Source organism: Kryptolebias marmoratus, linkage group LG6, assembly GCF_001649575.2.
Source record: "Kryptolebias marmoratus isolate JLee-2015 linkage group LG6, ASM164957v2, whole genome shotgun sequence".
NCBI classification, from domain to species: Eukaryota; Metazoa; Chordata; class Actinopteri; order Cyprinodontiformes; family Rivulidae; genus Kryptolebias; species Kryptolebias marmoratus.
In genome coordinates this window covers 840,116-853,634 of record NC_051435.1, presented here as the reverse complement: position 1 = coordinate 853,634, position 13,519 = coordinate 840,116, and the positions used below count along the sequence as shown (strand labels likewise).

General features: G+C 42.5%; 1 protein-coding gene across 1 annotated transcript in view; it reads right to left on the bottom strand.

Moving 5' to 3' along the window:
* The window catches only part of LOC108228702 (titin-like), a 25,356-nt gene that overhangs the window by 9,709 nt on the left and 2,128 nt on the right, over nucleotides 1-13,519 (bottom strand). The window contains exons 3-21 of the mRNA XM_037976150.1: nucleotides 12,702-12,995; nucleotides 12,557-12,627; nucleotides 11,609-11,793; nucleotides 11,398-11,521; nucleotides 9,254-9,511; nucleotides 8,353-8,448; nucleotides 7,003-7,251; nucleotides 6,333-6,395; nucleotides 5,979-6,237; nucleotides 4,610-4,676; nucleotides 3,364-3,555; nucleotides 3,043-3,185; nucleotides 2,733-2,878; nucleotides 2,387-2,614; nucleotides 2,023-2,261; nucleotides 1,701-1,933; nucleotides 1,448-1,612; nucleotides 1,187-1,355; nucleotides 9-704 (exon numbers count right to left, since the gene is read on the bottom strand). Of these exons, the coding sequence (XP_037832078.1) occupies nucleotides 9-704; nucleotides 1,187-1,355; nucleotides 1,448-1,612; nucleotides 1,701-1,933; nucleotides 2,023-2,261; nucleotides 2,387-2,614; nucleotides 2,733-2,878; nucleotides 3,043-3,185; nucleotides 3,364-3,555; nucleotides 4,610-4,676; nucleotides 5,979-6,237; nucleotides 6,333-6,395; nucleotides 7,003-7,251; nucleotides 8,353-8,448; nucleotides 9,254-9,511; nucleotides 11,398-11,521; nucleotides 11,609-11,793; nucleotides 12,557-12,627; nucleotides 12,702-12,995 (3,877 nt within the window). The remainder of the gene's footprint in view (nucleotides 1-8; nucleotides 705-1,186; nucleotides 1,356-1,447; nucleotides 1,613-1,700; nucleotides 1,934-2,022; nucleotides 2,262-2,386; nucleotides 2,615-2,732; nucleotides 2,879-3,042; nucleotides 3,186-3,363; nucleotides 3,556-4,609; nucleotides 4,677-5,978; nucleotides 6,238-6,332; nucleotides 6,396-7,002; nucleotides 7,252-8,352; nucleotides 8,449-9,253; nucleotides 9,512-11,397; nucleotides 11,522-11,608; nucleotides 11,794-12,556; nucleotides 12,628-12,701; nucleotides 12,996-13,519) is intronic.

The window sequence follows — 13,519 nt, the reverse complement described above, 5'->3', positions numbered from 1 at the left end:
TTTTCTCAGTTTCTTCTTCAGCAGTGACACCATACGGTCCACCCTCATGAGCCATGCGCTCAATCTCATCAATTCGGTGGGCTCCCTTCCTGCCTTCAGGAAGTTGTGATTCCTCAACAAGACCCTTCTCATCCTTGACAACCAGGGTAGCTGAGGTCTGGTCAACTCCGAACTTGTTGGTAGCTCTGCAGGTGATGACTCCACTGTCTCTAGCGTAAGCAACTTCGTAGTCCAGGCTGCAGTAGCCGAACTCGTTGACCATGCGCAGCCTGTTTGCAGCAGCCAGAGGTTTGCCGTCATGCAGCCACTCCACCACCATGGTGGGATCTCCGATTGGAGTCAGTCTGCATTCAAAATGAGCTGGACCAAAATGCTTCATCCTGATGGAAGTCAGCTTCTTCTTGAACAGGGGTTTCTGCTGCTTCTCTTTGTCATAAAGATCACCCTCCTCCCACTGCTCTTGGCCATATCGCAGGTGGAGGGGCTCCAACTCTGGAGGGGTGATCTCTTTGGCTTTGTAGGTTCCTTTGGGAATGATGAGCTTCCTTTCTGGTTCAGGTTCAACATATTCGACCTCAACATTGACTCTACAGCGGGTGGTGTCTCTGCCGGCCCTGTTGATAGCTGTAGCAGTGTACCAGGCGCTGTCTGGGCCAGCAGCTGAGGGGATCTGGAACTTGGCCTCTCCTTTGGTTCCTTCAATCCTGAAACATATATTTTGTTTGTTTGTGGATGGCTTTATGATGTCCATCATATTTAAATTGAAATTACTGGATGGAATTAGTTCCTTACAATTAAAAAACAAAGCAAATTAAAGTTCATAATATCAAAGTAAGCCCACTGAGTGTTATACAAATTTTAGTGGTGGCTTTAGCTAGCTAAAGATGCTAAAATATAGGATCTTTTTAAACAATACACATGCATCAAATTTTTGTACAGAAAACAAAAAAATCATACTTTTCAATTATTTCTAGAACTCCCTGTAAAAGGCTGCTGAATATTAGACTAGATCTTGAATATTTTAAAGGCCAGAATTAATACATAACACTGCTACAGTCTTTACTTAGTGTCTTTGAGATGGTCATTATAAAAAATATTTTCAGTAAATTAACAACTGAACTCTCATAACTCTGTGGGTTTACTGTAAACTCAGTGTGTATAGCAAAGACATTAAAACAAGGCATACTTAATATGTGGGTGCTTCTGTGGGCTGATGATGTCACTGTTTTTCAGCCAAACAATATCAGGCAGGGGGTTTCCAATGGCTTTGACAGCCAGTTCAACCAGAGTTCCCTGCTTCACACTGATGTTCTTCAGCTTTTCAGTGAACTGTGGACGCACTAAAGTCTCTTTGGCTGAAAAATATATAAAAAAAAACAATTATAGTCATCAAATGTTCTTTGTGTGAGGACATTACAGAGAATGTTAAAGTGAAGTGAGAACGTACCATCAACAGTGAGAGTGACAGAGATGGAGGAGCGTCCGGCTCTGTTTTGAGCCACCACGGTCCATTCTCCAGAGTCATGTGGCATGGCTGGGACAATGATCAGGGACTGAGTACCGTCCTCTTTAACAACAATCTTATGGGTGTGGTCGCTAATCACTTGTTGCCCTGAGAAGGCAATGAAAACATTTAGATTTTAGGAACAAAGTTTCCTCATTAAAACACATGCAATAAAGATTTCTTCTGTTTGACTCACCGTTGTGGAACCAGTAAGTGTCAGGCATCGGTCTGCCAACAGCTTTCAGGTCGAATCTGGCAGTTTGTCCCTCAGAGCATTTACACGAGGTAGGTTTCATGACAAACACGGGTTTGTAGAGTCTTTCCAGCTGAGCCTCATCGGTCTCATCGAGGCGGCGGGCGGGAGAGCGTCCAGGTGAACGGCTGGGTGAACGGCCCGGGGAGCGGCTCAGAGAACGAGGAGATGTGGACCTTAGAAAATATTAATTATTATCAGTTATGGAATGATCAGGAGTTCCCCATTTAAAGTTCTAAAGCATTTTCTTTAAGGGAAACCTCACCTGATCCTCTGCACTGCGGGCTGTGGTGTATATCTCTGAGGAGCAGCTCCAGTTGACTCCACGTAGAGCTTCCCTGAGCTCACAGCATTTCCCTTCATGTTGGTGGAGAAGGCGGTGTACACACCTTCGTCCTCTGGCTGAACAATGGGCAAACGAAGACTGGCCCGTCCGTCCTGAAGAACCTCCATGTGATAGTGGTCACCAGGCCTGATGCGCTGGCCATCTTTAAACCAAGCAATCTGCCAGACGGTAAAATGTTAGCAAAGCTACTTTGAATTTCTGAAGTCTACAGTATTATACTTTCATGAATGTTGTTTTTAAAGATATAAGACTACACAAAATTATTTTCCAAATGATTCAGTACCTTGGGGAGTGGCATTCCAGACATCTTGCAGTGGAAGGTCACACTCATTCCCTCCATAATCCGGTAATTTTTAACAGGGGTGTCAAAGGCTGGCTGCACTGCCTCAGAGGAAGAGGCAGTCACCATCAACTCTCCATCCTCCGTCACAATCTCTTTGTAGGTGATCTTCATTATGTTGAGCTCTATCTCCTGAATGATCCTCTGCTCCATGGCAGACAAATGGAATTCCTGCAGATGTGAGCAAATATGACAGGAGTATTAAAACCTGGTTTCTAATAGCTAGTAGTGTTTTATCAGCTGACATGCTTGCTCTAACCCATCCAACCATTCCAAACATCACTCATACCTGTCCAAGGATAATGGCTGTGGTCATCTGCTTCTTCACAGTAACTGTGACAGGGGGGATGTCTCCCACTTTGGGTTCCTGTACCAGAGCTGTCACTTCAGTCTTAAAGGTTGCTTCCTGTTTTTTTATGTAGACTTCATATTCCTCTACAGAAAAACACAGGAATTAAAATTTTTTTTCAGTATGTAATATACTCTTTGGTATTTAAAGGTTTCAAGCCTAGTCTTCATCTTCATCTTTGTGTATTCTCTGCATCCTTCCACCTTTTTTTAACTTTATCATTCTTTTTAGGTTGTGTTTGTTGGCATACCTTCCTCCAGAAGGCTGGTAGAGGCCGAGACTTCTCCCAGTTGATTTTTGGCAAAAATGGAGTATTCTCCAGCATCATCAGCAAAGGTCATGGAGATCTCCAACCTACACTCACCAGTCTCCTTCTTGTAGGCAACTTTATATCTGATGAACAGTGGAGATGAAGTCATGTTAGAGGCAGTTCACTGAGAGTTTTACTCCAGAAACAGCTGTGACAATTAAAGCCACAGTACAAACAAACAACTATTTTACAGCTTTATTCAAAATAAGAAACCATGACTCATTAGGGATATTAGGAAGTAAACAAAAAGCCTTTCAGTACCTGTATCCTGTGGTGAGCGGTACGCCGCTCTTCTTCCAGATGACGTGAGGTTTTGGGTTTCCTCCGACCTGACACTCAAACACAACACTTCCTCCCTCCACCACCTTCTGAACACTTGGTTTCTTGATGAAGAAGGGAGCAGCAGAAGGACTGTCTGGCTCAACAATCTCTTCTTTGGTTTCTTCTGTAATTCTGAAATTTGAAGTCAATACGGTTTCAGTATTTATGCTTAGTGACCAGGGGTCTCATTTAGAAAACTGGTGTACGCACAAAATGGGGCTGAAACTTGCGTACGTCACTTTCCATGCAAAGTTTGTGATCTATAAAACACAAACTTGAAGGGGAAAATGTGCGGTCCATCATGCCAGCTCTGAGCCATACAGCCCATATACGCTTGTTTTGGAGACACAGATGGTGACGTGGGGAACTGAAGCCACACTGCATCATGATTCCTCTCAGATATTTAATTTCTCTCCATAATCAAACTTTAATCTTAGATCAACTTTATCATAAGCTTTCAGAACAGCAGTTTTATTTATGCTTCTGCTGGTGAGTCAGAAGTTTTCTCCCCATCACATTCCTCTCCCTGGATGATCAGTTTTTGGCACAAAACTGGTCATCCTTCTTTCAAAAGGGGTCAGTTCGGGTATGCCCTTACCCCCACCTGTGGCTGACATGCTCTGGTGGTGGCTGGTTAGTCACTTCTTCCCCACCTCAGCCTCGGTCCTCTCTGTCCCACTCACTGAATTAATAGAGGGAACAACGTGTTGCTGCTCACAACGCTTCCTTTTATTTGTAACACCACGACTGTGGCTCCCAATTTTTCTGTTCTCCACCTCATTCACAAACACATTGATTTCTGCCTCGGTGAAATTTAGTTTCTTCACTCTTTTCTCCGTGGTTACCATTGGTAAGCATGAAGTAGCGTTGATCAGCTGGCTCATTTAAATCCACCTTCACATTCATGAGGTGCTTTGCATCGACCATTTATGGTTGAATGTGGGCGTGTGGAGAGCAGAACCAGAGACGGGACCTTGTGCTCAAACTTTTAAGTACAGGTGTGATTTATAAAGGGAAATTGCTTGCATGGCTTTATAAATCTGATGGGGTTCGTTTTGGCTGTACACCATTTTCGCCCTTTGGGCATACGCACACTTAGTATGAATCCTACGCAATCTTTTATAAATGAGACCCCTGAACTTTACTGACTTATCTTTAAACTTTGGAAAAGATTGCATGGACTTACAGTTTCTGAGCAGTCTCTACATGTTCAGGGGCAGCCATCTCCTGTCTGCTCTCAATGTCTTCAGACACTGAAGGAGAAACAGAGTTAGTTCAAACAGAAGCAAGATGAAGCTTTCAATAAGGTTTACTGTCTACAGTAAACCCATGGAAACACTGATGGACATCAAAATATAAATGATCTTACTGTGTGTTGAGTCAAACTCAAACGTCAAACTTCATTATTGTTTAAGCAACAACTGGTTCTGTTGGTCTATTTCAGTTTGGTTAACACAATATATTAAAGTTGACCCAACTTGTTTTCCAGCACTGGGTCTGAATGTAACTGATTGATTGAACCAGAACCCAGTTTGTTGGATTTGCTTGTATGAGTCTTATTTCAGTTAAATTTGTTAGAAATACCACAGACAAAGTATTCCCACAGCTAGTTTATGATACCAGGAATCAGCACACCTGGTCCTTTCACCTCCATCCAGTTAACACAGCACCCCACCTTGACTACTTTCTGTAGGTGATGGACTCTGGTTAACTTCGTCCAACTGAGTCTCAGTAATTAAAGCTTGACCACAAAGTCACTTGCTTGTGAGATGGGCCCAAGACCTGGCTCCAGAAGGGTGCACCAGTTTCCCTATTCTGATTTGAGGTGTCCGGCTTTCTGTGGTCCTCCTTCATCAAGGTTTTCTAATTGCTCTTAGTCTGAGCTCCTCTCCTGAGGCCAGTTTGCCTTGGGAGACCATACCAGGTGCTGACACCCTAAACAGCAAAGCTGCCAGGATCGTGGGTGTACTAAAGCCCCTCCACCATGTTAAGGTGAAGATTCTGCAGAGGCACTGTGTTCTGTAAGGGGTGCTGCGGGAGTACGGGGTGTCATGACAGGATGGATCTATTCAATGTGACCTGCTTGTGTCATTTGTATCAAGCTAAAATGATTTCTGCTCAACCAGATCGGGCAACTGTGCTTCTGTGGTTTAGTGGTTCTGTGGTCCTGTGACTGTGTTCCAGACCAAAGACTAGTGGTCTCCAGCCATGCTGAAGTGGGAGGTTCTAAAAATCCTGGTGAATTCAGTAATCTGTTATAACTTGTAAATAACTTTGGATAAAAAATCTACTCAGTAAACAACAGTAAATTAAATCTGATTCATTTTAGTGAAATCAACTCTCATAGATCACGTTGACACAATCCAAAAAGAACTTTGTATTTCTGTTGATAGAAAATCATGTAGCTGTGTGGAACAAGTTGCAGTGGTAACAGGTTATTTTTCAAGTGGATATTAATATGGGTCTGTGTTAAAACTCTCTTTGCTTCAGTGATACGATACAGGACAGTTGATGAGGTGCGTATTCATGGTTTCCCTTCAGTTTTTTATCTGTACCCTGAACGAGCAGGTAGCAGGAGGTGCTGATGGTTCCCGCCTCATTGGTGGCGGTGCAGGTGAAACGTCCGCTGTCCTCAGCAAACGCCTCACGTATCATCAATCGGGCATATCCGCTCTTGTAAGTGATTTGGAAATCAATGGAGCTCTCAATCTTGTAGTCCTCTCTGAACCACATGATGACGGGGGTAGGCTGACCACTGATCTGACACTCCAGGGTTACCGATTCACCCTCGGTCACATTTGTATTCTTCAAACCCTGCATCAAAAAAAGCACACTCATTTTAGAAAATGTGACTTTCAAAGCAGAAGGTTTAATATGATCAATGGTCTGAGCAGCACTGAACCACTTACAGAGACCAGGCTGGGTGGGACCACAGCGCCACCTGCAGACGGGACAGTTACTGCCTCCTCCACCTGTCACACAGTAAAACATCTGTTAGACCAATGATAATTAACCAGTAATGCGTCTTAAAAAAACACATGTAAACTATGAAGCAAACAGAGGATTTGAAATATGCTAAACGTGACGATGAAGAAGAGATGAGACAACACAAAAACAAAGAGGAGGCTAGATGGATTCAAGAGGTGAGGATGAAGTTTACAGCAGCTCTCACAAGATGGTTAGAGGTTTTATTAGAGGGACTTTTAATCCTGGATTTACACAGAAATCAAGAAAACCAGACCTCTACCAACCCAGATGACAGAACCTAACCGTTGTGATGGGCCATTTTATTCCACAGGACAAAAAAACCAAACCAGTTTCTTTGACATCAGCTTGTGAAAATAAAAACAGTTATAGTAGAGCTTAAATTAAAAAGTTTAAATATTTGTGGAGTGGAAGTAGATATTTGAGCTGGTGTGTGGCTAAAACTGTAGATTCGAGGTGCCATGAGAGATAATCTGATCTTTAGTTGCTCAGATTTTGAGTTCTGGTGTTGGATAGACAAAGTCAAATCTCTCTTTAGACATCAGGTTTTCTTGTCCTGTTCAGATCCAGTTCACTCAGCTAAAGGTAACAAACCTTTGATTCCCAGACCTTATGTACTCTGTCCTGGCCCCCCATGTATACTGCCCCCGTCTGTAACTGGGAGCCATAGTGATATTTCTCAGTGAGTTCTTTGAACGGTGGCGGGATAGGCTCTGGAGTCTCACTGGCCTTGGCCAATTTCTGAGCTGGACTGGGGGACTTGACAGGCTTGATGATCTTCCTAGCAGAGGATGAAGAGAACTCCTTTTGCAGGGAGGCGATGGCTGAACCAGCGATGGAAACCTGATCAACCCAAAGAGGAGGAACAGCCACACCAACATCAGGACAGTACGCTCAGAGGGTTTTTTTCTGTACAGTCTGTGTTCACACAGCCGGTGAAGGATCTATGGGATGTTAGTTTTATTAAAACTACAGCAAGTTTAAATAAAGTGAACTTTAGATGAAGCAGGATTAATGGTGGGAAGAAGATTAAGGGTGTTCATTGATTAATAAATGAGATTATGAGCATAAATAAGGTTAAAATGGTTTGATTTTGTTAAAGATATTTAAACACTTATTGAACATGTTGGCACTTCAGGCAAGCAGTAAAACCCAAACATCTGTCTGCTGAGCTGCTCACAGTGATGGACACTCACTGCTCCATTACAATAACAGGGTTTGGATTAGGTGTTTTTCTGCATATTTTAGCCTTATAGGATGGGGATGCTAATGGACCTGGAGACAAGTTTCCAGGCACAGTGACTATATTCAGAGTCCAACTTCAAATCAAAGAAAGCAAGGACTCATTTCTTGATTTGTAGGCGGACGTTGAACCCAGTAAGATGCTAAGCTAACCACTGTTGGGAGGATTGGTGAGTACTGCACTGTTAATGACACACCAGATGGTTTATCAGACACAACTTTCTGAAACGTTCTTCACGGAAACCATTTGGAAAAGATGGAATCATAGAGAAAATATCTGACCAAAGGATTTATTCAAAAGCTTATCCAAAAAGATCAGCTGTGTTCTATCAAGTAAACCTGTCAGTCAACAGATATGACTTACAGCTGACTCTTGTCACATCCAAACATTTATGTTTAGACCACAGATCTAGATTATTACCTTCAACACTATGCAGTTCAGTCTTTTATTTATAAAAGTTACAGCAGAAACCTGCTAGAAGATTGAAGAAAGGCTTGTTGTTTCACAGATAACCCTGAACCTGGACTTGGGATGTAAATTGGTAGAGCATTCCTGAATGTGAAGTTAGACAGATGTGCAACAGGATGAGGATATAAAACATGTCAGTTATTGGTGAGAATAAAACAGATTTTGTTAGTTTTGTTTTTTTGATTTTAACACACAGGTGTTTTCTGCTGCTTGCCTGATGCTGCCTGTCTTACCTCCCCACCAGAATCTGGTTTTGGGACAGAAACTTTAGAAACTGTGAAATGTGGAACTGGAGAGATGGTGAGACCAGTTTCTGTCACTCTCTGAATCTGAGAAAACCAACAGAGTTCAAAGAAGTGTTAACATCTCAGGAAGGTTTCTATAACTGGTCTTTAAATGTAAATATCAAAAATCATTCTTTATTATTTTGTTTTGCAGTATCTGTCTGATTAATACATGTTTTCTCATTTTCTGAGTCACTATCTTTGAGCACTGGCAAGTAATTTGGTCATGTGTGCTTTTTTTTAACAATGGTGTCATTCATTCTTTCCAAAAATAAAAGTCCTTGAAGTCAAGGAAGTCATTTCTCTCCCCCTTTAGGGAGCTTTCTCAATTCAAACCTGGAGAGTGTGGCATTTCAAGCTTTAAACTCCATTAGATGCTCTGTTTCTGCAGCTAAGCTCACATGCAGATTAATCTCCCTCTCCTCCCTCCTGAGGGTCATAAAATTTCTTGTTTTCCTGGCTCATAGAGAGATGTTCCAGTAAGATGCATGACGGTTTGAATTAGTGTGAAACTGACTGGGTATCAGACCTAATGCTCCAGGTGAAAGGTGAAATCTGAGACCTATTTCAAGTTGATCGTCCTTGTGTAAAGGAAGCCATTTATGCGAAATTACTCTAAAAACATAAAGTGTTTTTATAAAACAAAGACCCTTCATATTTCGCTTCCTAACGTGTCCCATAAAAACACTAAAACAGTAATAGTTGCTGTTTAAGGTTTCACTGATAATGGGACTGTTTGAATTGACACAATTATTTGCCAGTGGTGACCTAAAGATCATGTGTTAATCTAAATAGCCTGAGTAAATTTGATCACATCTTGTCTGTTTGTTTGCATGGAGGCCTGTCTGACCTGAGGCTCCAGGTCAGCTGTGAACTCCTGAGCAGCACTGAGCATTTCACCAGCTTGCATTCTCGATGACCTCCAGTCGGTTCCATACTGATGATCAGCCACTGTAGCAGCAGCCTGCTGCCTTAACTCCACCTCTACAGCCTCTACTTCCTGCTCTTCAGCTCGACCGCCCTCAACATGCACAGGCTCACGGGTACGAGCAAGGTCAACAGCGGCCACCACTTTGGCCACCGCCCCAGCTCTTTTCCCTCCCTCAGCCTGGAGACAGAACCAGCAGCACATGGAGAACTCAGGACAACCCGGACAGGATCAACAGGCAGATAAACCACTTCATTTATTAATTCTCTAAGTCCATCTCTTAGAAGAAATAAGAAGTTGTCCTGGAATGTGGTTAGCCTAGTTTAGCATAAAGACCCAAATCAAGAAAAAAAATCAAAATAAAAACTAAAAAATAACACCAGCTGGCTCAAGTCCAGCTGTTCTCTAACAACTGGAATTTAGCCAGAACCAGATTAGATTTAGACAATATTACAGCAAAGAACTGGTTAAAAACAAGATCTTTATGGAACTCAATTTCACAAAAAAACTTTTTCTTAAACCTCTGTTTGACTGTTTTACTGAAACATCTTGGTAAACTTTTTGGAAACCGTCAAACAGTTTAATGTTTTGTTTTCTTCAAACTGAACACATTTTAACTGCTCTAAAAGTGTTGGTGGTTGTATCTTTAGACAAATCCAGGTCATTCACTGACCCTCTTCCTAGTTTTATGATAAACTAGACCACTCATGTCCAGAAGCCGACCTGACTGGATTTAAAAACGAAGAACGATCATCCAACCTGCCTCTGTCAAAGACACAAACACTCCACAGATCAATATTAAATGACCACATGTGCACAAACACCCATGTTTCTCTTTTTGCAGGTTTCAGATAAGAACATCTTAAAACTTCATCCTGACTTTTGGAAACAGATTCACATATTTGAACACAGTCTGTAATCTGAGGTATATAATGATAAATACTAGACTAGAAACTAGAAATGAAACCAGCAGGGATACAGGTGTGTGTGTGAGTAGTAATGGAAACACTGACTTATGTGTTCACCAGCTGTAAAATCTCCTGAAAGTCCACAAAGAATTGGACTTTGAGGTAAACTTTGATGCAGGTGAAGAAAAGTAAAGTGACAGTTTCTGTTTATTATAACAGAACAAAAGATATGTGATTAAAATGTTCAGAAAGACAATGAAGGAACTGTGAAGAATTCTGCGACAGAGGAAGATAAACCTGTCATCATCTGAACAAAGATTAAGGTTTAACAGCTGCAGAAATATCTTTTGTAAAATCTTGGCTCTGAGGTCCATAGAATTTTTTTGAGGAATCATGACAGATTTGTTCTCCATTTCAAGCATAAAATAAGTCTGGGTGAAAACATGTTTCTTTTGCTGTTTTCTTGAGTCTTTCTGTCACCATCTAAAACCCCTTCAGTTTCTTCCTTGGTTTGGGTGAAAATGTTGAATATTAGAGGTCAATATTTCTAAAAATCACCTCCTTGATACACTCAAGCCTCACAGTTCAAGATGCTATGTTGTCCTTTAAAGTAAATATTACATTTGTATCATTTGGTGCTTCAGCAGATTCCAGAGTCCAAACTTAGATTTTAATAACCAGAATACAATAATTAAAAACTTTTGTTTATCTCCAGTGATGAGACAGGTATTTTGGATCAAAAGAAGAAAGAGTGCCACAAACTAAAAGTCATTGTGACATTAACAAAAGTGAGGGAAACCCCACAAAATAAATGAGGGGGATGGAAGCTGAGAAATATAATAATATTATTGAATCTTGGGATGAAGTATTACACTTGTTTTCAGGCAGAAATATATATATTTATATTTAAACCTCAACATGTCTCTTATTTAAAAAGAAAAACAAGTTGGTAGGAAACACAGGAAAATGCCCAAGTCTTTGGTTGGTTAAGTGTTGTTACAAAACCAAAGATTTATTCTGTACATCCATGAAAACAAGAGCAGTTTAAAACTGGCCACAGATCCAGACCAAAGCTTTACGTAAAACCATCCAAATGTGTTAAAGTCATCTAAGTCGTGCCCCCAGGCACACACACGGATCTAAGTGTCCAGCCCTCACCTCTCTGAGCCCTGTGATTAGCTGAACCCCTCTTTTGATGAGGTCTCCTTCCTGCTTCCATGGTGGGGGCACCTCGGCGGCGGGGGCAGGCTGTTTGCGTGTGGTGATGGGGGACTTCACAGGCCTGATGAGGGAGATGAAAAGTGTTAATGAATAGTACCTGTCAGTTTAACAGATTCAGTCAATGTAAACGACCAGAGGCTCCACCCACCTGACAGGTGTGGGCGTGGGTGCCTTCACGTGTCTGACAGGCGATGGTGACTGCTGGCGTCCTCCGGTCACCTTGGCAACCAGTGAGGGCTGGGTGGGGGACTTGGACGAGGGTTTAGGTGGAACTCTGGGTGGAGTCTTGTGACCCAAAGTCACAAGACTTTGAGTCAGCTCAACACCCTCCATCTGTAAGTCAGATGCAGTAAGTCAGATTACTGTAAATAAATTATAGATGAACAAGATGGACATTAGAGATGGGTGGAGATCAGACTGAGATGGAAGAAAAGTAAAACAAACAGATTAAGGAGTTGACATCACATAATTCACCAAAAAAAGGTTAGAAACAACTGGACTTCTGTTCTGTAGCTGAAGACGGTTCTCTTCTCACCCAAAGAGCTTTTGCAATTCAAACAACAGAGAGGGTGGAGTTCCAGCTTTTAAAGTTGAGATGTTCTGTAAACTGGATTCACCTGCAAATTAACTTACTCTCCTCACAATAGAGGCTCATTAGGGTCTTTTTTTAGCCTGACTCACTGATGGGCCCCTCTGGTCACATAAATGAAGGTGTAATGAAGGTTGATAGTAGTGACACTGACTGGGGATCAGGCCTAATGCTCCACTGGAGGTTTTAGAAAGCTGAAATCTGAGACCTCCTCCTCTGTGAGTTGTGTTGAGCCATGGGTCTGTGGAGAAGCTGACCTGCAGACACCACACTGCTCAGTTCGTGTTTGGGTGTTTTTTCCTAAGGACCTCTGGACAGGAGAAACTAAACTCCCTGTTGTAACTTTTTTTGGATTTACCATGTCCTGGATGAGTGAGAATCTACACCAGCATACAGACATCAGGTAATAAATAGGATGGGACTAAAATTACCACCTTTGTATAAAAGGAGTTAACGTTAAATGTTTAAAATGATTATAATCTGAGTTTTATTTCTCAGCTGACGTACCTTTTCCACTCTAAACTGTCTGGTCTGTGAAATCACTGTCTTGGTTTTCTTGGCTGGAACAGCTTCTTCACCTGGTCACACAGGTTTATTTTAGTGATGGATCCAATCAAAGCGTCAGTTCAAAATATTAACAGTTACTTCTCACCTTGAACCAGCAGCTCGGCGGTGGACGTGGCCCGTCCGCTGCTGTTGGTGGCCGTCACAGAATACGTCCCAGAATCCTCTGGAAAGGCCTCAGCGATCAGCAGACTGTACAGGTCTCCGTCCTGCAGGATCCTGAAGTCGGCAGAGCTCTGGATCTCGGCTCCCTCCCTGTAGAACTTCACCACAGGTGTGGGGATGCCTGAGACCCGGGCGCTCAGCTTCACCTGGCTGCCCTGCCTCACCGAGGAGCTCTGCAGTCTTTGGAGGAAGGTGGGGGGCGCAGTCTCCGCTGCAGGGGGAGGAAGATAAAAAGACAACTCACTCGCTGAGATCATGCTGACTGCTGTCTGCTACAGGTAAGATACTGACTGAAGAACTACTCTAATCAAGCCCACAGGAAATCAGCTGAACGATCACTTTTTTGTCTAAATTACTTGATTTTGGTTTGGAATTCAAGGTATCTTGTCATTATTAGCAAATAAATTCATAAATATACAAAAAAGACGAGGGTAAAATAGTTTGAAGCAAATGGCTGCCAAGAGGGTGTCCCATGGGGCCCTATACTTTGTCCCTGTGTCCTGTGGTGTCCCACAGGGCCCTTTACTTTGTCCCTGTGTCCTGTGGTGTCCCACAGGGCCCTTTACTTTGTCCCTGTGACCTGCACATTGGTACTTGGTCCCAGTTACTTTTGGTCACAGACACTCCTTACTGAGACATGATCTGTAATTTTTACAAACATAGTCCCACCAGTCTTCCTCAGCCCCACTTGTCTCCCTCAGCCCCACCCATCCTCCGTCTCACCTGTCCTCAGTCTGACCC